This window comes from Linepithema humile, chromosome 3 (assembly GCF_040581485.1).
Source record: "Linepithema humile isolate Giens D197 chromosome 3, Lhum_UNIL_v1.0, whole genome shotgun sequence".
Classification (NCBI taxonomy): Eukaryota; Metazoa; Arthropoda; class Insecta; order Hymenoptera; family Formicidae; genus Linepithema; species Linepithema humile.
Window position 1 is genome coordinate 15,350,525 of NC_090130.1, and position 25,588 is coordinate 15,376,112.

At 45.1% G+C, this 25,588-nt stretch overlaps 5 protein-coding genes and 1 long non-coding RNA gene across 7 annotated transcripts; 2 read left to right on the forward strand and 4 right to left on the reverse strand.

Annotated features, from left to right (window-relative positions):
• The first annotated feature begins 722 nt into the window (after positions 1–722).
• Positions 723–3,548, forward strand: LOC136998854 (uncharacterized). 2 transcript variants are annotated; one of them, XR_010889380.1, is made up of 3 exons: positions 723–1,093; positions 1,171–1,342; positions 1,538–3,548. It is a non-coding gene; the product is annotated as an uncharacterized lncRNA (long non-coding RNA). The 2 variants fall into 2 exon arrangements; XR_010889379.1 differs by having other exon boundaries at positions 723–1,342.
• A 5,123-nt stretch (positions 3,549–8,671) lies between these two features.
• On the forward strand, positions 8,672–10,902 carry LOC136998847 (uncharacterized). The gene has a single exon (XM_067352141.1). The coding sequence runs from the start codon at positions 9,028–9,030 to the stop codon at positions 10,120–10,122; it is 1,095 nt and encodes a 364-aa protein (XP_067208242.1). The 5' UTR covers positions 8,672–9,027; the 3' UTR covers positions 10,123–10,902.
• Positions 10,903–11,784: 882 nt separating this feature from the next.
• Positions 11,785–12,601, reverse strand: LOC136998851 (uncharacterized). The gene has a single exon (XM_067352149.1). The coding sequence runs from the start codon at positions 12,599–12,601 to the stop codon at positions 11,846–11,848; it is 756 nt and encodes a 251-aa protein (XP_067208250.1). The 3' UTR covers positions 11,785–11,845.
• A 6-nt stretch (positions 12,602–12,607) lies between these two features.
• Positions 12,608–17,366, reverse strand: LOC136998978 (uncharacterized; the record flags this gene model as incomplete). The annotated part of the gene is made up of 2 exons (XM_067352369.1): positions 14,494–17,366; positions 12,608–14,414 (listed from the first exon to the last, which is right to left on the reverse strand). Coding segments are annotated over exons 1-2 (2,877 nt in total), but the record flags the coding sequence as incomplete, so codon positions are not given.
• Positions 17,367–19,880: 2,514 nt separating this feature from the next.
• Positions 19,881–21,161, reverse strand: LOC136998979 (uncharacterized). Its single transcript, XM_067352370.1, has one exon. The coding sequence runs from the start codon at positions 21,159–21,161 to the stop codon at positions 19,881–19,883; it is 1,281 nt and encodes a 426-aa protein (XP_067208471.1).
• Positions 21,162–22,500: 1,339 nt separating this feature from the next.
• Positions 22,501–23,532, reverse strand: LOC136998980 (uncharacterized). Its single transcript, XM_067352372.1, has one exon. It carries the CDS (start codon positions 23,530–23,532, stop codon positions 22,501–22,503), a length of 1,032 nt encoding a protein of 343 aa, XP_067208473.1.
• Positions 23,533–25,588: the final 2,056 nt, after the last annotated feature.

Sequence of the window (25,588 nt, forward strand, 5' to 3'; positions counted from 1 at the left end):
TAAATTATTTTCTTCTTCCAAATAAAAAAAGGATAGTAAGACCAACAAATTTGCCTTCACTTCTAATAACTACAAATAAAGAATTAGAAAAATTTGAAACATTTTTATCTAAAGATGATAACATAACGGCAACTGTAAGTAATATAATATAATTATAGGCGTATTGCCTAATGGATTGTGTTCGACTTGGTTGAAATTATGAAACCAATTTCTTAGAAAAATATAATTTATTTTTCCTCGTCAGAGAAGTAGAGTAAAAGTACAAGTTTTGTTTGATTTGATTAATTGCGCCAGAGGCGCTTTCTCGGCAAGAGTGTAAGGCCGAGAATCAAAAGAAAAATTGACGGGCGCGGTAAGGAATTACCGGCCGCGTCTTAGTGTGTTGAACGGGTCCTAAAAAGGACGGTTCAATTGAGTTAGCTCGTTGCAGCCCCTTTCCCGGCGTCGGTGGAACTCCGTTCGGGAAGTGGTCTTCCGTCTGACAACTGCTCTCTGAGCAGGCTCTGAGCGGTGAAGTCTGTACTGCTACGGAACGAGTCTCTGATGTGCTGGTGGTAGCAACCGTCTCGGCTCTCGGAATTGCGGATTGCTCCGTGTACCGAGGAGAGAGAGGTCTCCGAATTCGGATGTCGCCTTGTGTAAGAGTGTCCCTTGGTGGCCGAGTCAACCGGACGCAGAACTCTAGCGGAATTAATTTCCAAACTAGAGACTGAGAAGGTGACGGCGAAAGTGGAGTATCCGCGGGCCGCTTGGTTGAAATGTGCGGCCGATGCTGGGACTCTGTTTTCTTTTTACGCGCCTTGCGAGGCAGCGTGAGGAAAACTGCGAGACTATGTGTCTCTGGTTAGATTCTGCCGAGGCAGAGTACGACTCAGTTCAAGGGCCCTGGAGAGAGCTCGCCTTGAAGCGAGTGAGTGAGGAAAGATCTGCGGAGCAGCTCTTTTATATCTCGTCGATCGAAGCTTGATCGCGAGAAGGCTCTTCACCGCCTGCGCAACCTGGCGGTGGGTCCGCAAGCTTGTAACTGGTAGAAGGCCTGCGGCGCGTAGCGGCGCCGCGGCGTATTATACCGTGTCAATGCAGCGGTGTGGCGGTGAGCCGCCACATAATTATATTAATTTTTTTCTTAAACGGCTTTTATTTTTTTAATTGTTGATGTTCTGCTTACAGATTTGTTATATGAATCAAATTATTAGCTGCAAAGATAATGTTAAAGAAGCCACATATAAAGTATTAAGAAAGCTTGTTTCAAACACATTGGCATCAGAATTTAATTTAAAAGGTGGTGGCAATCCATCTAAAAAATCTTTCGAAAAATTAACATTATATGAAGTTGTTGAAGGTAAAGAATTATTTGAAATTAATTTATTATTATTATAAATATAACAAAATATAACACATTTCATTAAATGTTTTTTAATCATTTTTTTATTTAAAAATTTTTTTTATTTTGCTATTATTGATTTTTGCTCGTATTTTTATAAAAACCTTTTTTTAATGAAATTGTAATAAAACATAAAATGTATTATATTTTCAGGTGCCATTTTGAGCAAAAATCTACAAGCAGACTTAATTGAAATTGCTGCAGCTACTTCATCTTGGTTAAAGCAAGCTCCTTGGCGGCGGCAAGATGATGGAACAATGGGCAAGAGAATAAAATACTAATTATATAATATTCAGTATAATCTTTTGAAATCCAGCTGGATTGCTTACAATCTATTAAATTACTAAAAATATTATATGCTGGGTAGTGCATTTTAATTTTATTATTTCGTAATAATACATATTCCGCTGACTTAAATATGTAATATTTAGTTATGTTATTATCAGTAGTTATACTATGGGGGTTCTAACCCAGGGGCAATGAGGGGGGTGCGGGTGAAGAGGGGAAGAGGGGTATCGGATAACAGTGGAGGGGGTAATAACGTCATCGTTTTGGAGGAGAGGGGGTAAATGTGGAGTGGTAGGGGTATCAGATTACAATAATTTCCGGAAGATAAGGATTGTTAATACAAATCGCGAGATAAGGATTCCCGGAAAAGATAAGGATTGTTTTTTGGAAAGAGAACTGTTTACATCCTATGGTTTTTTTCTACACATCAAAGTAGAGCGCCATGTTGTTGGAATCGCAATGTTTATAGTATGTAGGTTCGTACAGGTTTACGGATTGCGTCATCGCTGTATTTTAGAACAAAAGCCCATAGCAACAGGCAGCCATGTCAACATTTTTCGGCGCCATGTTGTTAGATTTCAATTTTGTATGCAACAAAATAATTCCCGGAAGAGATAAGATGAGGATTGTTAATACAAATCGATAGTTTTAATCAGTGTCGTGTGCAACAAGCGGGTATATAAGGCCCGCGAAGAACGAGTGGTATAACAGTCGAAATGTTCATCGCGCTATTGGACGAACGTGACATTCTGAGCTTGTCCGCGGAGCAATTAGAAATCGTGCCGAAAGTGATTCTTATAAAAAACTTTGCTCGGTTTGTGGATCACGTGTGGGATAGGCTACCGGATCATTTAAGAGCGGATCCGGAAGTGCAAGGTTATCGTCGGTGCTCGTTGCACTACAACCAGTCGTGGCAGCGTGACCACATCGACGGGCCCCCACCGTACAGGAAAGATTGCACTCTGTGCAAACTGAAATAGGTAAAGTACACATTTTTAAAATATCTTTAATACACATTTTTCGAATGCGTAATAACTAATTGGATATTTTTTTATTTTAATAATTTTTATTTATTACAGAGATGGAAGACAGTCTCGCCTTACGAGAGGAAAATCTGAGTACTCTCACAGATTGGTTAACAACATGTCGGGAATGTAGAAGGAAGTATAAAAGCAGTGAGGAAATAATTGAAAAGTATACAACATTTCCTGCATTCATTAAACCATATATTCCGGATACTATATTTCGACAACAATTTATCGAATGGACGAGTGAAATTGACGACAGTGTACTAGAATATTCCGAGGAGGAATTTTCAACGTTTTTAATAGAATCTATCCTGCCGATATTGATGGAAAAGTTGTGCTCGTTATGCGCTCAGGATAGTCTAATATCAAGGATCTCTTCACACTATTATGACTACATATATTATATGATACCGAAGCAGTATAGATCAGCGATACTGGAAAAAATTAGAAAAATGCATCCAGAGAAGGTGCCGACATCGATACATTTGCACAAAGTACACACAACTCCTCAACATCAAACATCGATCGTACACATTTTGCAGAACCGGGAGAACGGAGTATGCAACACCTCGGTGCAAGAAAAGAATGAACAATGTTTTTGCAGAACCGGGATAACGGAGTATACAACACTGAACCATGTATGCGGAACTAATTATTTTTAATAAATATTATTTATCAATAAAATAATTTGAATTATTATTCCTGTGCCTCATCTTATTCACCGACCTATCCTACTGCGAGATAAGCGCGCGCGTCATGTTACACTACACGATAGAAGGAAACGAGCGAACCAGTGACTATCATTTTTTTTTTTCTTTTAATTGTGGCGAATAATATAGAGTGAATTATTTAAGTTATGCATTTATTCTAAACACCAATAATATACTTATGTTTTCTTCTTAATACAAATTATCCGCGGTAAAAATATAAATTTAATAGGAACTCTAATCTAAACTTAATATGTAATTTAAGGATGGAGGTGAAAGGAGAAAAAATCGCAATAAGATTAGTATTAACAAATTTTATTCATATTTTTTTTTATCTATACATTTTTTACAAAAAAAAAAATTGTTTCAACCGAGCCTTTAACGCCTTTCACGATTACGAGGAGGGACGGGAGGCGCTTGAGTCGTTCTCGGACGAGGCTCGACCACAGCTATCGGCTTGTGGTACACTCCGCAATCCTTACACTTCTCGTATTCGGAATTTTTTCTATTCTGATCACGCTCCATTTTTCTATACTTTTTTCTCCACCGCGTGCACACTTTGAACTGATAAATTTCTCTCTTCCGCACACCTTATATACAGCTCGACGCAAAAACGTCAATTTCGCTGTAGTAATAAACGTTAAAATACGTTCGATAGATGTACAAAAGATGTTAAAAGTTGTACGTAAGATGTTCAACAATACGTTAAAAGATGTTACATAGATGTTAAAAGTAGTACGATAGACGTTCAAAGACGTACAATAGACGTTCGATAGACGTACGAGAGGCGTACGAGAGACGTTCAAAGACGTACAATAGATGTACGATAGACGTTCGATAGACGTTCAAAGACGTACGATAGACGTTCAAAGATGTACGAGAGGCGTACAATAGATGTTCAATAGATGTTAAAAGTAGTTCGATTGACATTCAAAGACGTTTGATATACGTTCAATAAATGTCTGAAAGATGTACGAGATAAGCGATAGACCATATTATATGGTGGATTATGTGATGGGTAAAAGGTGGAATAAAAGTCATACGAGTGTGATACACATCATTTTATTAGCATAAATCATAGTTGTTTTACACGTTTGTTACGCTCAAACCACCACTTGTACAATTTGCAAACATTCCGCATAGCGCAATGTCTCGTGTGATACGCGCAGCGCAAGGTTCCGATTACATCCAAGTTCGTCAGGCGTGCGATATCTTCGTAATCCGCATCTATTGTTTCAATCTCTACATCATCTTCCAAAATCTCGCACAACCACTTTTTCTTCTCGAGTCCTTTCACGTATATCAGAGACGGTTCCGTACCAATGGCATTGTTGATAAGACTTTTCATCTGACTGTACGAGACGTGTCCATCTTCCCATCGGAAGCCGTGGTGGTGTATCCGTAACCAACACGCCAGCGATTTTTCCGATTTCGTCAACAGATACCACGGTACGTGTTCACGAAATACGTAATGAGATAACGTTTCGCCATCGCGAAGTACCGCTACCTCTTTCACGATAAAAATGTTGTTGAACGCGTAACCTTGCAGATCGACGAAAATTGGTACGTCAGACATCATCGTCGACCGTCGGAAAACTGACATGTCCGCGTACGCATCTCCAATTTATATAAAAAAAATCATACGAGTCTGCGCACAATGTTGTTCAGCGGATTATATTCGACCATTCGATCGTGTATAATGAGACAATAGGCGGTGGTGTTGGCCGGTATATTTTCCTTACAATCAAATTCTATTCGCACATCAACGGTGGCGCTCTTGACAGAGTCGTTTTGTCGCGAACAATCTATGACTACGAACGGACCGGCTTTCGAGAATTCATCGATGTCCAAATACGTATCGTCCTGTCCATAATAGGCTTTGCGGAAACGTGCATACATATTGTACAGTATAGCGTATCGACTCTTGTCGAAATCCAAATTCATGTCGTCGTACGGATAAAAATCTGAATTCAGATGCAGTCCCACATTGGTGAGTTTACAAGCGTCAAATTGCGTAGCGTTTTCAGACAGTACGTTTTTTCGACCGATTTGGAGAGCAAAGATTACGTATCGCGGTTTTTCCAATTGCGTCGCAGCTTTGACCGCCCAGGAATGCTTCGTTGTATTCTGCAGCAGAGGAAACTCGTACAGATCCCACGAACGGAAGCACACGCTCAGATATCTTCCGCTTTCCAAAGTTCGAAGAAGAGACAGCTTGTTGACTTCGCTCAGAGATACGTGAGGCATTCGCCACTGTATCTTGAGTAGCTCGATCGTCGGATTCGCACCGGCTCGTCCAACGAGAGAATTGTTATCGTTGCGCGATCGTATCAATACAAGTTCGTGACGAGCGTTGATCACGATGCGTTTGTAGTCCTCGCAGAATCCTAAAAGAGTATTGAGCGGAACGCAAAAATTAGTTTCCATCGAGCAACGAATATCCATCCGGATTCCACGATGCGTATTTCAGCGTCTTGCTCTTCTCCGTCGTCAGCGATACATAGTTTTTGATCGTGCTCGTTATTCCAACGTTTCTGTTACGATCGATTTCAACTCCGTCGAGCTCGTATCGCATTTCATCAAACATGAACGCGACACAATTATTTCCCATTATACACACGTTATCTCTATTCTCATCGGCAGAAGTAACGAGTTTTCCTTCAACGTAGAGAAAACTCTCACACGGTAACGTGTACAAATCCTGTTGCTGTATCGGTATTCGTATCTCGTCGCTGTGTCCCAACGTCGTGTTAGCGTACGGATTGTACGTGTGCATCTCATATTTCACGATACGCTCGTCGAAGACGGGCTCGTCAGCGATGTCGAGTATATCCATCTCTTTAAACGTTTCTCACAACGAATCCCAACGATTTTAAAAAGTTTACGTTCGTCGTACTGAGCCTCTTGAATGGCGATGTTTTCCCAATTTTCGTTGTTCTCTCAATCACTCGCTGTTCGTTCAACACGAGCATTTCCTCGCACCACGTCGCCGCAAGTGCAGTCTGATGGTAATCTCCTCTCCGCGAAAATCGATCAATCGTCCGTCTTGATCCACCACACGCAAGGTGATACCGGTAACGCTCCTCGCGATGACCGGAAGGTAAATGATTTGCGCCGGTGTTTCCGAGACTTTATATCCCGGAGGCACGTTCGGTGAAAATTCGTGTATCGTGTGCACCGACCTGTCGTTGGCGTACGCACCCGTGGTTATGCTGCATTCCACTCGAATAATGTTTACGTTGACGATGTTTACCGAGGAATCTGATTCGTGCAACTTTCTCGGTTCCAGTATACGACCCGTCGAAAATCCAAACAGCGGTCCGATGGTATTCGGTTTGGCGAAATTTATTCGAAAAGCGCACATGATTTCACTCTTCATGGTATTAACGTTGGGACGAAGTGACAATGGATAATCTTGCTCTTCACTTTTTCCTCGTTTTTGCAGTATCGCGCGTTTCAGATAAGAAGCAATGGCGTCCAATTCGTACGATCCTTCGGGAATTGTAATTTCTTCGTCATTGTCGTCGAAATAAAATTTATTGTTCGCTACCGTCACGTTCGGAATCGTGTTGTAGGTCTCCATCGTGGTTAGGCCGAGCTCGTAGTCCCCATCGCTCAAGTCTATCGGTGGAAAATAATCCACCGTGAGAACGCTGCTTTTACCGCTTAGAGTGAGCGTCAGCGACATTGTCGAGATTCCATCGACGACTGATGTCGATCGATGGCGGATCAATTTTTATATCTATTTTCTGGAGGAACAGGAGGCACAATTGTCCGCAGATCGTTTGATCGTACGTCTGGTAGACCGTGCGATTGTACGTTATCGTTGTATCGGTGTCTCCGAGGTAGCGTGTAAGCTCCTTCGGCGGTTGCAAATTGCCAAAGCTGTCAAAGTATACGGCGCGATCGCCTCTCTTGGCGTACGCCACCCAATGCGTGCCCGGCCCGTCGACATCGTCCAAATTCACGATACCGCTCTCATTTTTATGTATCTTGTCGGGTAAAGCGTTACGCATGTAGACACCTCGGAAATACGGTATTCGCATACGCTTCGCTATTTGTAACAACTGTAGATTGGTGGTGGCACCCGTGGGCATCTCTATCGTTTTTTCGACGTTTTTTTTTTTCTCTTCAATCCTTTGCCTCGCTTGTACGGAGCGAGATAAATCCCCCGTCCTTCCATTGCTTTATTGTGACGTTTCGTCTCTTCGAGTTGTCGTCGCGCGGCCTTAGAGTCGTTCACCGCCTTTGCAACACCCGTCGCTCCACCGGCAAGCGAACCGATGACTCCCAAGAGCGGTAACAACGGTAACATACCACCGCGTTTCGCCGTCGGAAGCGTTCTCCTCTTGGTCTTCTTCTTCTTTCTCTTTGTCATACCCATCCCCAATTTCGTCTTTGCTTTCATAGCAGCCCATACGGCGGTAGCAGCAGCCCTCTCACCGAGAGTCGCGTCCGCAGCGGTGATCCGCACCCGCGCTTTATCGGCGAGAACGCGATCGGCTGCGTGGCGGTCCGCTGATTCGCGGTTTTGCGAGTACGCGATGTCGTGATCGCGACACGCCGCGTCCAACGGATTGATACCTCGATCCCCTCGCGCGAGTCGTTTCCGCAGACGAGTCCCTGGCCCGCAAAATTGGTAGCCGGGTATATGCAGCTCCAACGGTAGTCGATTTATCACACTGTTCAGTAAACCGGCACCCTTGTATCGTTTCATAGAGCGCGAATTCTAACGTATCGCGTGTAAATCATATTTCCAACTGAGGTGTGTTTCGACAGCGCTCACCTATAAATAGGAGGCGCGTATCGATCATTAACCAGTACCGCTCTTTCCAACAACCGATGCTGCGCACTCGTCGCGTAATAACAAGGATGAGAAAGAGTCTGGTAAAAAAAAAATGAAATTTGTACAACAACCGTACACGATCCGTGTGAAAAACATGGATGATAAGACGCAAGGGGTTTGTGAGAAGGCGTGCAGACACGGTAAAATGCTGCCAAACACGATACGCGGTATCATTTGCGGTCCCTCGAATTGCGGTAAAACCAATGTAATGATTAGTCTGCTGGAAAGTCCGAACGGTGTACGTTTCGAAAACGTGTACGTGTACTCGAAATCGTTGAATCAACCAAAGTATCGATATCTCGAAAGATTGCTCGGATCGATCGATGAAATCGGCTACTTTACATTCTCGGACAACAACACAATTGTACCGCACAGCGAGGCGTTACCGAATTCCGTATTCGTCTTCGACAATATAGCGTGCGACAAGCAGAATGCGATACGTGAGTACTTTGCTATGGGTCGACATTCGAAGGTCGATTGTTTTTATCTATGCCAAACGTATGCAAAAATACCGAAACATCTCGTGCGCGACAACGCGAATTTACTCGTAATATTCAAGCAGGATGGAACAAACCTTAAGCACGTCTACAACGATCATGTGAATACGGACATGACGTACGAAGATTTCGGTACATTGTGTCACGCATGTTGGCAGCACAAGTACGGATTTTTAGTGATAGACAAGGATAGTGCGATTAACGATGGACGTTACAGACGTGGTTTTAACGAGTTTGCGGTACCGCGGAATGGTTAGTTGTTCTCGAGACGTTGACGATGACGCTTGACACGAAAGATATCGACGAGAGGGAGAAGATCGCGAAGGAAATCGCTCGTACGAGCGAGTCGATTCGCAAGAAGCATCGGACGTTGAAGACGGGTAGAGTGGAGCAAGAGGTGCAATTGGAGAAACGGTTGAAACCGATCGTAGAGCCGTTGAAACGAATCGTCGAGAACATCAAGGGTGACGATGATTCGGTTGACGATCTCGAGATTAAAAACGAACCGGACATCAAACGAAAGCGGACAAGCTCTGAGAAGAAGAAGAAAATCAAGCGTACCTCGTTGACGACACCGATACAGATCCCATTGACGCCACCGATACAAGCCTCGACTCCGTTCCAGCCGCAAAAATTGGTGTTTGAAGCGCCGACATATTTACCGACCGAAAACGTGTTCGAAACCACGGACCCGTCTTTCGTAACATCCGTGAGACAGACGATGCAAACGTCCGATGGTCGGGAAGCTCTGTACGGCCAAATGGGTCCGCTGGGTCAAGAGTACATCGGGGAGCTCTTGAGCGGTGACAAGAAGAGAGGGATCGACAACGTGTACGGTGTATACTTTAACGATGCGGGAACGTTTCTCGGAGACAAGGTCTTCGACATTGATAAAGACGACAATGTGATCGTGGACGGTGTGAAATACGCTGGCACACCCGGCCTGTTCGAATTAATATTTAAAAGACTTCCCGACGATACGCTGTGTACGGAGGATGACAAACAAAAGTACAAAAGCATACTACTCGCTACTAACGCTCACAGACGCGGTCATAACGCGCATTTACCTGTTTTGGGAAACAAAGGATACAAATACAAACATATCATCACACCTCTGATATCTAAGAAAGGTGGAGGTGTTGCACATCTCGACAAGAGAGGTGTGGGTCGCACGTTACCCAAGTGTAACGTACCACAGACCATGACTGTGACCGACAACGCGGTCGATTACGTGCACTGGGATGATCCGAACGAATTGGTGGATCGCCTTCGATTGCTGGACGCCTCCCGTCAGGCGGGAAACAACGCGCACGATAACGAGTTTCTCTCGATTATCGAGGAACTGCGCGAAGCCGGTCTGATTATAAATTAATCACAGCTTTTCAACTATCGCCAGTATTGCTCGTGTGATGCTACAGGAATGTCTATCAACAAATTCGGACTACAGTTAGGAGGAGGAAGCGTCAGGGTGACGAGACAGAGCGGCGGAGTCTCGAAGAATTACGTGCGCGAGAATTGTCTCTGCAAGGATGGTGAGGTTTTCAATGCCAAGTCACGCGTAATCAGACATCTCGCCGACCCTGAAGCGGACACCGACGCTGTCAACAAGCTGCATCTGGATCATCACCTCAAGCTTATGAGCGATCGTGCGAATCGAGATCGTATGCTCCATGAAAATTTTAAGCGAGAAGTACTTTCGCGACTCGAAGATTCGGAGAATACCGAGCGGACCTGGAAGAGGGACCACGACGATTACATCGAGACCAGATACGTGGCGTTGGAACGACAGATTCACGATCTGAGAGGTCTCCTCGACGAGAGTGTGGCGCTACTCGATGGAAGAGCACAACTTTTGCATCAATATCGGTAGGATAGATTCTTTCAAAAACACCGAAAATTCCTCCTCGGAGTCTTCTAGTACACTGTCGTAACAAGCTGCAAAAATTTCATCGAATACTACGATGATGCGATGAAGAAAAAGAAGCAAAACGAATCACAATGAGCAAGAAGGAAGCGGTGAGCCTGGAGAGGAGATCGCTCGTGGACGAGCTCCACGCACCGGCGAGAAGAAACTTTACGCGTCGGCCAGTCGTCGTGAAAGGATACGACGATTTGTGGCAGGCTGACATTGTCGAGATGAGACCGTACTCGCGATCCAATGGCGGCTGCAACTACATTCTAACCGTTATCGATGTGCTGAGCAAGTACGCGTGGGCCGTGCCCTTAAAGACCAAAGGTGGAATCGAAACGTCCAAAGCATTTTCCGCGATATTTAGGGAGAGAATTCCGAAAAACTTGCAGACCGACCATGGAAAAGAATTTTACAACAGAGATTTCCAAAATCTTGTCAAGAAACACGGCATCAATCATTATTCGACATACTCGGTCATGAAGGCTTCGGTGGTGGAACGATTCAATCGCACGTTGAAGAATGAAATGTGGAAGTTTTTTACGCTCGCGGGATCGTACAAGTGGATCGACGATTTACCGCGATTGGTCTCGGAATACAACGGTCGTAAACATCGTACGATCGGTATGCGTCCGATCGATGTCACTCCCGCGATCGCAAAGGGACTCTTGAACACCGTGTACAGTAACATAAAAATTGCCGCACCGGCGAAATTCAGGGTGGGTGATTCGGTGCGCGTGAGCAAATTCAAAACTGTATTCGAGAAAGGATACACGCCGAATTGGTCGACGGAGGTGTTTAAGATCGCCAGTGTGCAACGTACCAATCCTGTGACGTATCTGATTAAAGATTATCGCGGAGATCAGGTCGCGGGAGGCTTTTACGAGCACGAATTGCTCAAGACCGCTCAACCCGACGTTTATCTCGTGGAGAAGGTGTTGCGCCGAAAGGACGATAAGGTGTTTGTAAAGTGGTTGGGATTCGACAATTCGCACAACTCTTGGATAAATAAAGACGATGTATTGTAATAAACTGTGTATATTTTACATTGTATTATAATAAACTATTATACATATATATACAATGGTGTTCTTTATTACTACAATATGTTGCAATATATATACATTTAAAAAACTAATAACAATAATACATAAAATATTAAACTATATAAATTACTACGCATTATTTACAAATGTATCTCGCGATGTCCCCATGGTAGAGTGTCGGTGGAACCGGATACGACGTGCCGCTTATCGTCGTACGGACTGAGCGCGAGCTTCGACTCCGACACGGTGTACACCTCGTGCAACTTTGAGCGGATGCACGATTGACGCCGCGTCAGCTCGATTTCGGCGTTGAGACACCGAGTGTAATCGTTGAACGTTATCGTTCTAGCGACTACACTCTTTTTTACACCTTTAACCTTTTTGGTGTCTTTTTGACCGGTGACTCTCAACGCGTACATCTTCGCTCTCAGTCCGACAAATTCCGTCATGATCGCGCCGTTGTTCTCGTCTTTCATCAGACCGGGTACTTTCTTGTTGGCGCGCGGCATACCGTAAACGTTGTCCTCGGAGTAGTCGCTCGTGTCGAATTTGGATATATCGCGTTTCATATCCCGATACGCGTCCTCGCAGTGCAGAAGGTATATCAGACTGTCGGTATCGGTATACATAATTTTGCAATTGTCGCGGTAGAGAGGCGCCATGTACTCGTAGTGGAACTCGTACAAGCAGGTCTTGGATATGTCGAGGATGCACATACCCACGTAGATCGGCTTGTCGAATTTCACTTCGAGTTTTCGCAACTCTACGGCAATCAGATTCTCCGAGAACACGCTTCGGCTGTGGAAATTCGGTTTCGCGATCATAGCCTCCGCTCCGTACCGTCCCTCCCACTGTGTAACGAGTCGTACATCCGTGTGATTTCGCACATTCTCCATAGTTTTGCCGAAAACGGCGTTGTTCATCAATTTGTATAAATTTTTCTCGAAATCGTTTGTCGCCCGTGTCCGAAACTGTGTATTTAGTTCTATGTATCCGCGAAGCCATGGAGATTGCGCGAATTGCAGTACGCGGTGAATCTTTGCAATTCGCAGACCGTGTCGCACGCATTGCTGCAGATTACGGTAGTGGATGACATAACGCTGCTTATCGCACAGCGTGGCGAGTAATTTGATCTCCCGCTTGCCGGGCGGCTTATCGCGCGTCGGGCAGAACGGCAGATCGGAGTGCGCGTCGTGAAGATTCACCGGGTACTCGAGATCGACTTCCAGCACATAACCGGTAGCCGAATCGGATGCAACGGACATTACGTTAAAGTTTTCGACATCATCGACCCATCGAAATTTGGCGTAGGGCAACGGTTGACACATCGCCCAGCCGTACAAGTTGTTTACATCATAGTACATTAGGTACGACGACGGTTCCGATGGGTCGTAGGATGGCATGTATTTGTTGTTGGCGGCGGCGTATCGGTTGGAGCATTGGCTGAGACCGCCGCGTATACCGCGCTCGACAAACAGCACCATATCGATGTCCGTGAGCAACTCGAATTTTACGCGCGTGTACTTCATCATAGCGTCCCACGTGTATCCTGGTAGAGTGTAGTAATGAGCGGGATCTAAACCGTAACTCTTTATAGACATGTTTCGAAAATTTTGAAAAATATCCGCCAACAAAAGAACGTCTGTTTTCAAATACAAATCGCTGTATTGGTCTAGATCTTCGATTGAAAATGTTTGCCAGACGTTTGTCGCGTGCGCGTAATCACTCTCGGATACCGTTTCTCCGGTGAGCGAGCTGTAAAACGATTCGCGCGATGGCAGGCTTGTGTCCCGGAGCTTGTCGACGCTGTCGACGTACTCGTAGGGAAACACACCTTTCCGAGTAAGCAAATTGAAATGTTCCGCGGATAAATGATTGAATTCCGATCGTGTAATCTTTAATTTATCTATAGTTAAATATGATGCCAATTTGTCGAGACTTGTACTGAGAAATTTAAACGAATCAATAAACCGTAATTTTATACACAATTTTGATTTTTGATCCATGGTATCTTTAACATTTTTTGTAAAAGAAATGTATCGCTCTTTCGTCAGCGGTAACAATTCGACGTTGCCTTCAAAGGCATTGGCAACGTCTTTAATAATGAAATGCGCGTCGTAACCGGATAAATTGTGAAATATCACCGGGATAACGTGGGAGTCTTTGTAATTTAGATTGCACGACGAGTGCGCGGCACCGCGGTAACGCCCGGTGAGATGACAATGATCGCGCACCCGCGTATCGTCCGGTGTAAACGGTTTCTCGCACACGTGGCACGTCGCGGTGCTACGGAATTTTTCCGATTCCTCCCGCGTAAGATCCGCCATGGGGACGACGGTGGTGAGGATCGCTTTCACACGGTGCGTCAAATCGTGAAGTTCGTTGACGAACCACGCCACGCAATCCTCACCGCGATACGACTTAAAACTAGATAAAGAATTATCGTACGTGCAACTTACATAATATCCTACGCTAAAAGCTCTGTGATGTTGGTAGGCGTAAGTAGTACCGTCCTGATCCACCTTTTTCTCGAGCGTACATTCGAGATCGGCGTACACTACGAACGGAACCCGCTCCTTCCGATTGTAATTCCGGAACGTCAGCCACTCGTCGTCCTCGCTGGGGAGAACGACGGCGCAGTCGTTCATTTTCCCGCAGTCGACGCTGTGGACTGACAACTTCTCCCGTGTATAAAAGTAGTGTAGACACCTGTAATAATTTATTTGATTAAAACTATGAATAAAAAATATTGATTTATTTTATACACATCTTTTTTTTTTTTACTTACCGATCGCAAATGTACTTTTTACATTTGTGCATGCTCAGTTGTGAGCTCACCAACCGCGGCAGGTTCTTTATGCACGCAAAGTGTGCATCGTTGTTTTTACGCACGTATAGCAGGTTGACGTGCTTCTCCTTTTTGTCGTCGGCGAGCCGCAGAGGGACGATTTTTGAGTCTTCGGTGGTGAAGACGTTGACGGAGATGGCGTTTAGTTTCTCGAACTTTGATATTTGTGACAGCGTCACGGGGAACTCGATGCCGCACAGGTTGAGCACCGTTGAGTAATGTGGGTATTCTATCGTTCTTTCCGGATGTTTTTCCGCTGGATATAAAGCGGCTACGACTGCCCACGCAAAGCATGCATTATCGTTTGATTTAACATTGACTACCGCCCTTTTCAGCATAATTTTCCGCGGTAACTCGATGTTGCATCCCGCGCGCAGAGGATTGAACTTGTTCACATTGACGGTGAGATTCAGGATACGCGACAACGCCCATCCGCTATCGCGTTCCTGAAACTCCTCCAAAGCCGCCAGAATATCATCCTCCACGTGCCGCGTGTACCATTCTTGTAGATCGGATGTTGGAAAGAGCTCGCAGTTCTTCGTGGCGATGGTCTTCACGGCAGTCTTGTCGCCCGCGACGAATTCCCCGTTGAACGCGGTGTTAATCTTGACGCTGTTGTGTTCCACCATGACGCCCTGGATCCGCTCGATAACCGTATTTCTCACGTTTTTCAAAAATTCACGAGGATCGATGTAGTTTTGATTGATAATCGCACCGGTCAGCACACGGTTCCTAAACGCCGTCTCGATCTCCTTCCACGTGTAGCCCTTCTTCTCGTATCCACCGTATCCAGCACCGATGGGTACGAAACGCTCGTGCAGGGCGTCCCTCACACCCTCCAGACGCGCAATTTGCGCCACCAGAGAGTTGACTACTCCGGTGCGTTGCCTCTTGCGACATTGTTCCTTGAGAGAATCGAGGTACTCGTTGCACTCGTAGTCCCATGGAAGGAACTCTCCCGTCGTTTTGATATTCGTTGCTCGTACGGTAAGATCGCGCTCCTTCTCCATTGCGAATGATTTTGAAGATTCATATTTTTCTCACTCGCTTTATATACCCGTTTGTTGCACACGACACTAACTATAAGCATAACAATGGCTCATGTTTGTATTAACAATTCTTATCTTATCTCTTCCGGGAATTATTGTAATATGATATCCCCACCACTCCGAATTTACCCCCTCTCCTCCAAACATGATGACGCATCTAGCAACATGGCGATGCCTACAATTTGTATTAACAATCCTTATCACACCCTCTAAGAAACGGCGCTCAAATGCTACCTCTTTGTTCTAAAATACAGCGATGACGCGATTTAAACAGACACTCTACTTTGATGCGCGCGTTGTAGGATAAGTCGGTATAGCGGATAGGGTGAGAAAGGTATATAGTCGAGATAATAAAAAATAATTTAATTGAAATAATATTTATTAAACAGATGCATCTAATAAATACATTATGATGGTGAAAATATTTTAACAATAAAGTATGTGATATGCTAGAATTATTGCGATCCAAAGACCTGAGCTAACAGCTCACAATCGATTATATCATTCTTATCGAACGATTCGCTCTCACGTATCACCGCGATGGGATCCTTCGCACCGCTCGCGATTTTTCGAAAGTGTGTGAACTTGATGTCGACCATACTAGTGACGTTGTTCAACGATTGAACGATACGATCCACACAATACTCGAGAGCGATCATGTTATATATGGTGTTGTGTGACATTGCTAAACACACCGTTGATGTTTCCAGACGCAGCACTTTTAGATTATTTATCTTTCCAAACCGTAGCGTGACATGTTCGATGGTTTGAGATGATGCATGTGCTTTGTCTTCATCATTGTTAAAGAAATGGTGGATGGCATGTCGTTGATCCAGGAGGATCTTCCACATGTTGTATGTAAAATGTATCTCTCTGCCATGGTTGTCACCGAGAGCGATTTCTATGTGGCTCGGCGTAGAAATATTGATTCCGATATCCAGATATTTATAGCCGGTTTTTGTCAACGGGTATCTTCTAGCTAAAATTCTGGGAGGCGTGATCATGCTTCTTGGTGAATTACTTGGTGAATTACTTTTATTTCTGTGGATAAAAGCTTGCGTGAGTTCAAAGTGTAACAATGGCGGTGAGTTTAAAAGTGCAAATAGTAAGAGAGTCAACTTACACGTTAGGTAATTGCAGCTTCTTCGCACTCTGCTGTTCGTTGATCTGATTATTCACGGTTGACATGGTGCAAAACATCGTTGCTAGTAAACGTCACAGCGAACTAGTGATTTTCACAATGATTTCGAACGACTGATGGTTCCCTATTCTTTTTCACATGCTTTATATACCCGCTTGTTGCACACGACACTGATTAAAACTATCGATTTGTATTAACAATCCTCATCTTATCTCTTCCGGGAATTATTTTGTTGCATACAAAATTGAAATCTAACAACATGGCGCCGAAAAATGTTGACGTGGCTGCCTGTTGCTATGGGCTTTTGTTCTAAAATACAGCGATGACGCAATCTGTAAACCTGCACGAACCTACATACTATAAACATTGCGATTCCAACAACATGGCGCTCTACTTTGATGTGTAGAAAAAAACCATAGGATGTAAACAGTTCTCTTTCCAATAAACAATCCTTATCTTTTCCGGGAATCCTTATCTCGCGATTTGTATTAACAATCCTTATCTTCCGGAAATTATTGTAATCTGATACCCCTACCACTCCACATTTACCCCCTCTCCTCCAAAACGATGACGTTATTACCCCCTCCACTGTTATCCGATACCCCTCTTCCCCTCTTCACCCGCACCCCCCTCATTGCCCCTGGGTTAGAACCCCCATAGTATAACTACTATTATCTTTAGATAAAAAAAGTTTCTAATTTTTGTTAGAATATACACAATATTCAGTTTATAATATATATACCCAGTATATAGTATGTTATATTTAGTTTATAATACGCGTCATATTTAGTTTATAAAATTATATAATGTTATACATATTTAGTTATGTAAGAAATACGTGATATTTAGCTTTTTTTTACATGTTTAGTTTATGATTTCTTTAAAAAATGCTATACGTTTTTATTATATATGGCAATTTAGTATCAGTAACATGCGAGCATAATTTCCATTCTGAATTTAAACTATATTGCCAATAAGTTTTGCTATTTGGGTACATTTAAATTTCATGAAAATATTTTATATATATTTGTTTTTTTTTTTTAATAAGTACTATATTTATGTACAAAGTTAGTATAAAAATACAAGCAAAAGTCAATAATAGCCAAAAGGAAAAAGATTAAAAAAGACTAAAGACTAAAAATAAGAGACTGATTGAAAAATGATACATTTAATTAAAATGTTAGTACAAAAATATATGTAAATATCTTTTTCCAAAGGAAATAATGTTTTGTTTATCGTATTGTAACATATTAGTAACATAAAATGTAAAATGTGATATATATTTTTATTTAATAAAATTGGAGTTCTATTCTCTTTGATTTAGTCTTCAATTATAGTCTACACAAAATTATGTGAAATAACATTTAATTTGCAAAGCATTTAAATATAATTAATTGGTTGATTCAACGTTGAAATTACGTCGAAGTGATAGTCGAAAATTCGTCAACATTTTGTTCTACTTCGATATCGATTCGACCAGAATTTCAACATATGGTTCTCGACGTTAAATCAACGTTGTATCAACTATATATTTCTATTCGCGAGAGGACAATTAGCGAGAGAGTGAGGGACTGTTAGGATCGGAACTTCGAGACAAGACAAGCTCTGGCGACTGCCCGACAAAGAATAGAAGGCAAAAGTCACTTTAATATAATGAGGTTTATTTAAACAACGAATAGTTACCACTCGCGAAAATTCTTAACGGCTAACGCAATTTAACAACGTCCGACAATTTTATCGAGAAAACCCCGACGCCTATCGAGAGCAAACAGTTCAAAAAAAGGTCCAAAGCGAAGTCCGTTATAAGAAGCCGTTCCGATATTTCCGTATTCAATTCTATGTAGAGAAAGCCGTGTCGTTAAATAGTTCGCGTATTCTAGTCTTTAATTTCCTCGAGATTCGTAAGAGCGACTACTGAGGCGCGCTCCGTTCGCGCGCCTTATAAGCCTTGGCCTTTCCCGAAAAGATCTAGGTGGGAAACTGAGAGTGTCAACAGGTTTTCCGTCTTCGAGAGGAATCTGTTAATTAAACAGAAGATAGCAATAACAGCGAGTATTGTTCTCGCTGTTTGCTCCAACTCGAGCATGTTTACGCTCGCCGCTGTGTTATCGCAAGGCGAAGGCCGGCTCTAGTTCTCATCTCGCGCGCGTTGGTTCGCAACGAGAGCGGGAAAGAGAGACACGGCCTCGCGCTCTATCTCCGTCGCTCGCTTTATCCCGAACAATTTCTGACTGGGATTGCATCAGTTGCCATCGTTATCTCGCGTTGATTCAACCGATTTTTGAGTGTCACGAATGCGAAGACAAGTATCTTAATTATATGCAAACTCTCGCCGAGAACGGAGAAAGTTTTTATGATCAACGAGATCCAATGTTACTCCCCTAAAATTTTGGTTAATGTCTATTTAATGCATTCTAATGGTATTTGGCGATTCTTCTATTCTGACTGCGTGATAGCAAAACTTAAATAACTACATGTCACAATGATTGATTACTATTTCATACTACGTTTCTGTATTATTATCATATTCATATTCTTGTGGTCTTACTCCGATTTATTATTTGTCTCTATCTGAATTACTACTCATTAGAATACAGTTCTAATTATTACTATATACACGCTGTTCCGCAGGGCCGCGACGAAATATCGACGCGATACTGTTTTCCTTACGATTTTTTACTTGAATTCATTAGTTATTAGAATACGGTTCTAATTATCATTCATATACGCTGCTCGCGTAAAGAGCAAAAAAATTTTGACGCGATACTGCTTCCCTTACGATTCCTCATTCGAATTCGCTATCCATTAAAAGGCAGTTTTAGTTACGATTTTTATATTAAATTACAACATTCATGTTTTCATATTCTTCTCTGATCTTGTACCATTTTCATTGCTCCGTGAATTTTACCGATTGAGTCTCGCAAAAAGGTGCAAACACTACGTGTTACCGCCACCGCGCCGGGACGTGACAATATTAAAATACATTCTGTTAAATAAATACCGGGAATTGTTTAATAAAACACAAAATATTGGTTTAATATAAATAATAATATAGCTTAACGGGGGGCGTTCCTCTTTCGAAGTGCCGCCCGCGGCACCCAGACTATTGTCCATTGTGCCTCCCCTCATAAACTTACTCAGGAGAGACCCGTTTTTCTCCAAAAGAGAATCAGATCCCTCACCGGCAGCTCCCTGATCTGCTCGGGCCCAAGTAGTGCTGAGCCCAGCATCCTGTGTCTCAACTCTGCATGTGCAGGACAGTTGCTGAGTACATGAAGGCTTGTTTCCTCGTCGTCTCCACATGCCCTGCACCTGGATGTATCGCTACGCCCAAGCTTGTACATGTGGTAGTTTAAGGTGCCATGACCCGTCAGTATGTGTACTGCTGTCCTGGCATCTCTCCTACTCAGAGCCCTTACGCTCCAAGCCAGTTCCCTATTAGGAGTATCTCCCATCAGAGCTCTAGCCTGTCTGCATTTGGACTCAGATTCCACTCTCCAGTGTCTTAGATGTTCTCTGCGGAGCCATTCTTTGTTCTTCCCCCTTCCTAGACAAAAGGGGATTCCCAGAGCCGGCCCCGGTCCTACCATCGTTATTTCTGAACCCGCCTTTGCCAGCTGGTCCGCACATTCATTACCCTGGATGCCCGAGTGACCCGGCACCCAGGTAACGGTGACTTCTCTCTCTCTCGCCAGTTCGTTCAGAACGCCTCTGCACTCCTGAACTAACCGCGACGTTATTGTCGGAGCCCCCAGCGCCTTGATGGCTGCCTGGCTGTCCGTACAAATTCTGATGTGCTCTCCCGCTTCTACCCTACTCCGCACGGTCTGAGCACAGCTTAGGATAGCCACAATCTCCGCTTGAAATACCGTGGCATAACTGTCGAGAAAAATGCTCTCCTTCCATCCCTCTCGACTGCCAAAGAAGCCGGCCCCGGAGCCCGTGTCCGTCTTGGAGCCGTCCGTATACCAGACATCCCCTCCACGCACTCGAGCCCCTAAGTTTCCACCTTCCTTTTCCCACTCCTCCGGCCTCGGTATATGCACTTTAAAGCGCCTATCAGAAGCCCGAATAATAGGTATTCTGTCCTGTCGCATCTCGAATATCGGATCCAACAGAACGTCTTTCGGCAGCCTCGTATGCCGGGCTCCTTTTTTCCATTTTAGTTTGCATCTTAGACGGTATGTCGCCACTGCTGCCGCAGCCACCACCACCTGATGAAACGGTTCGATGCCGAACATTACGCCCATCGCCACCACTGGTGTCGTAACCATAGCACTCAGGGCCCCTCTCAAAATCAGAGCCCTGACATGCTCCAGCGCAACTTTGGCTGTTTTCTTTTGCACCCTAGTCCACCATACTATGGCTGCGTATGTGAGTCTGGGGCGAAGTATGGCTGTGTAGATCCAGTGTATCATACTCGGTTTCAAACCCTAAGTCTGGCCAAAGGTCCTTCTGCACATCCAAAAATACTGGCACAAGCTTTTGCACCGGTTACGAAGGTGCTCCTCCCAAAGCACTTTCCTATCCAGGATAACTCCCAAATATTTTACTGATTCGGTCAAAACTAATCTTATTCCTCCAAGAGTGGGTCCCACAATGGTGCCCACCTTGTATTTGCGAGTGAAGACAGTAAAACCAGTTTTTAGTGGATTCACCGCCAAACTCGTCCTCTGACACCACTCTTCTATAACTTCCAGTGCCCCCTGCATGAGCTCTAGAAGCGTCTCTAGAAAAGGGCCTCGCACAAGTATTGCTACGTCGTCCGCGTAGCCTTGTGCAGTGAAGCCTCTATCGTCCAGTGCTTTTAATAAACCGTCTGCTACCAGGCACCATAAAAGTGGGGAAAGTACTCCGCCCTGCGGGCAGCTTCTTCCCACCCACCCACAGACTTTCGCAGTTCCCAGCGAAGTCATCACACGCCTCCCTAGCATGCCCCGGATCCACTCGACGAGCTTCATCGGGACACCCCTTCTGGCGGCTTCCTCACACACTACCTCGTGCGGTGTGTTGTTAAAGGCGCCCTCTATGTCCAAGAAAGCACCCACTGCGTAGCCCTTCCTTTCCAGCTGCTCCTCAATAAACGTTACCGTCTGATGTAGAGCAGTCTCGGTGGAATAGCCCGAACGATACGCGTGCTGATTTTTGTGGAGAGGGTGACTCCACAGAGTTGTCTCCCTCAGATACGCGTCCACCAGCTTCTCCAATGTCTTAAGGAGAAACGATGTTAGGCTAATTGGCCTGAAATCCTTTGCCTTGGTGTAGCTCGTTCTTTCCGCCTTCGGGATGAAAACTACCCTGGCCAGTTTCCATGCGCTGGGTGTGTAGCCCATCGCGATACAAGCCCTTAAGGTTCGGGTCAGTGGGCCCACGATCTGTTCCAGTCCCTCTTGTAGAAGAGCCGGAAAGACGCCATCCGGTCCCGCTGACTTGTAGGGCTTAAAGGTGTTAATTGCCCACTTGACCTTCTCGGGCATGACAATCTTGGCCGCCATTCGCCAGTCTGCTTGTCGGACTCTTCTGAGTGAGCCCGGCTCTTTATATGCAAATAGCTCTCCCGGCTCCCTATGGAAACCCGGAAAGCTCACTTCCAGTAGATGCTCCAGACATCGCTCTCCAGTCAACACCGTCCCATCAGGGAGTGCGATAGCTTCTAGAGTCGCATCCGGGTTTCTAGCGAGGATCCTGCAGATTCTTGCCGTTTTGGGCATTCCCTCTACTTCCTCGCAAAACTTCTTCCAGCTTTCCAGTTTTGCCCTAACCACAATCTCTATATTCCTTCTGTGCCCTCCTAGAGAGCTCCCAGTCGGATTGGCGGCCCGTGTTTCTAGCTCTTTTCCAGGCCCTACGAGTCGCCACTCTGAGACCCTGCAGTCCAGGGGTCCACCAGGAAGTTCCTCTACTATTTATAACCGCCCTTTCGGGGCAATTACTTTCGTAGCAGTTTACCAGAGACCTCTGCAAGTAGTCCACACAGGTTTCCAGTTTGTCCTCTGTCCCGTGCCTCTTAGAAAAGCCTCTGAGACTGCTGGCCAGGTCTTTCCTATAGGAGTCCCACTTGGTTTTCCTCGGGTTCCTGAATTTGATCTCCTTCCTCCTAGCCTTAGCTATTCTGAAGGTGATCTGCCTATGGTCAGAAAGCGAGGGCTCCGTCGAGACCGTCCACTCCACTACCTCCTGTATCAACTGCCTGGAACAGACAGTGATGTCGAGCATTTCTCTTCTCGCTATAGTGCAGAAGGTGGGCTCGTCTCCTGTGTTGAGAATCTCCAGATCCGTAGATGCTAGGAACTCCAACACTTTTCTCCCTCTTTTGTTGGTGTCCGAGCTTCCCCACACGGTGTGATGCGCGTTAGCGTCACATCCCATGATCAGGGGAAGCCGTTTCTCCCGGCAGTATTCTGCCAGTTTTATCACCGGTGCAGGCGGCACCGCCTCCCCCTCGTCATGTGAGAAGTAGGCCGAGCAAACAACCATTTTCTTCCTGTCACCAGAGTCATCAGTGAAATTCACTTCTACAGCCGCAACGTCTCTGGAACACAGGTGAGGTATTAGCTGGGCTTCCATACCCTTGACGGCCACGCAGGCCTTGGGCCGATCCACTGATGAGACTCTAAAGAGCCTACCGCAGGCCGCCAAGCCCCTGATGCAACCCCGGATTACCCAGGGTTCTTGCATCAGTGATATGTATGTTTGCCTTCCAGCTTGTTGCCTGACCAGAACAGCCGAGGCTCCTTTGCTATGATGCAGATTAATTTGGGTGAAGACCACCCCTCTCGATCCCGCCATTTAATTACGAGACCGTTTTAGGGGGTTTCTCCTTATCCCCCCTCACCCCCCCCCCTGGGCCCCACTTACCCGAAAGGCAATCCTGTCGAGCCCAAAGAATGGTTTGAAGTCCAGTGTCCTCAATTTGAGGATGCTGGTCCGCGGCAACGGTCTTCCCTTACACTCCACAGGGTTTTACTTCCGTGGGGCCAGGTTATAACCGCCACTACCCAGCAGCACTGAGTCCCCTCAGAGAACTCACACCTCCTGGGCATCCTCCTATCCGCCACCTTGGAGACGCGCCCGGTGGGTAGCTCAACCCCCGGGAAATATTGGTTTACGCATTCAAATTTATTTTGTCGCTTTCAAAATAGTCCCCATTTGATGCGATACACTTATACCAACAAATAATCCACTCGTCGAAACACTTCTTATAGGCAGTTTCCGGTATGGCCTTTAGCTCTTTCTGCGAATTTTGTTTTATGGCTTCAATGGACTCAAAACGTCTTCCACGAAGTGGTAACTTGAGTTTAAGGAACAAAAAAAGTCACACGGGGCCATATCTGGTGAATACGGTGCTTGGTCGATGACATTTGTTGATTTTTGGTCAAAAATTCGCGTACAAGGATCGAATTGTGGGACGGCGCATTATTGTGGTGCAAAATCCGCGCGTCTCATGCCCAAAATATCAACTAAAATGATGCGAACAGATTCGTGAGACATGTCCAGATCCTGAGCCATCTCCCTTAAGCTTAAATGATGATTTTCTACCATTTCCTTCACTTTGTCGATGTTTTCGTCAATCAAAGACGTTGAAGATCGACCGGAACGGCAAGTCTTCAACCATTGTGACGTGACATTTTCGCGGTCCGTCACAAGGGCAAGTAAGCCCGATCGAGGAGGGAAATTTGAGGTCGGAAACCCCACCGCGGGGGGCGACAACCTCTCCCTCTTAATTCTTTTTTTGAGCGTTATAGCGAATTGCGCAAGTTGTGGTGAGTGGCCAAACTCCCATTTTGTGATTGAGGTGCAGCGGCCTTCGTGGGACTCAGCAGGCAGGACGACGGAGGCCCGGACAGCTCGTAGACGGATCCGGAACAAGGGCAAGTAAAAATACCCTTGTTTGTACAGCTCGATTCCAGACACAGTCGCTACCGCAGTTACAGTTTCAGATTCGGAGCATATGGAGGCCGGTGGACGCACCGAGAGAGATGACGTCCGAGAGGAAAGCGCGCTCTCACACGCTGGAGAACCGGGGTGGAGTACCCAAACAAGGAGCTGTCGTAACGAGCCAGGAAAGCAGAATCAGGTCGGAACCTGGCCAGTTCCCGGCCGATTCAAAGAAGGTTCGGATCCGGAAACGGAAAAGGCCATGAAGGGCGTTAACGGCAGCTGCCAGAAGAGAGAGACTGGGGTCACCTCGGAAAAGCGTCACCGAGGGCCGATATATCGAGGAGCGACGCGAGCATCGAGAGATCTAGGAAACATTGAAGGATCAAGAATCGCTAATCGATAGCAAGGATCTACATGCGCAGGACGATGCGCGGAATGTCACTGCTGTTTGGCGAGCCTCGCTGTCGTCACTGTTCGGCGAGTCGGCAACCTGAGAGGAACCTTGAGGACCACAACGGGCGTACCGACGATTTGTAAGGCCACCACTTCGACTTCGCGATAAGAGCGGTATCAGTAGGCGGCCCGAGCCTCGCGGAAATAAGAACCCGCATATTTTACGTAAAGGAGTATTGAATGTACCGAAATGTCTCGCGGTATCGTGCGAGGTTAGATTTGGGCCGGGTTCCGCTGACTACCGCTTCTGTAGACTAAGATTCCACCATGCTTTTTCCCCTCGGGGCTGCCGAGCCGACAGTCGTTTTGCGTAGAATAATATCTTTTTGGATAAGTAATAATTTTGCGTGTATTTATGTATTTGCGTGCCGAGCGTAAGGAATTCTTTGGAGTTAGCCTGTCGCGTATCTCTCGCCTCGACCTTCCGTCGAGCATTAAAATTAAGAACTGTTAAGAACCGCGTAAGGAAAGAATTCGCGTTGTGGGCTAACGTGACATTGAGAAGAATTAA

Coding starts and splice junctions, on each gene's coding strand:
- LOC136998847 (XM_067352141.1), top strand. CDS start 9,028: ATGACGCTTGACACGAAAGATATCGACGAGAGGGAGAAGATCGCGAAG.
- LOC136998851 (XM_067352149.1), bottom strand. CDS start 12,601: ATGGAGAATGTGCGAAATCACACGGATGTACGACTCGTTACACAGTGG.
- LOC136998979 (XM_067352370.1), bottom strand. CDS start 21,161: ATGATACACTGGATCTACACAGCCATACTTCGCCCCAGACTCACATAC.
- LOC136998980 (XM_067352372.1), bottom strand. CDS start 23,532: ATGGCGGGATCGAGAGGGGTGGTCTTCACCCAAATTAATCTGCATCAT.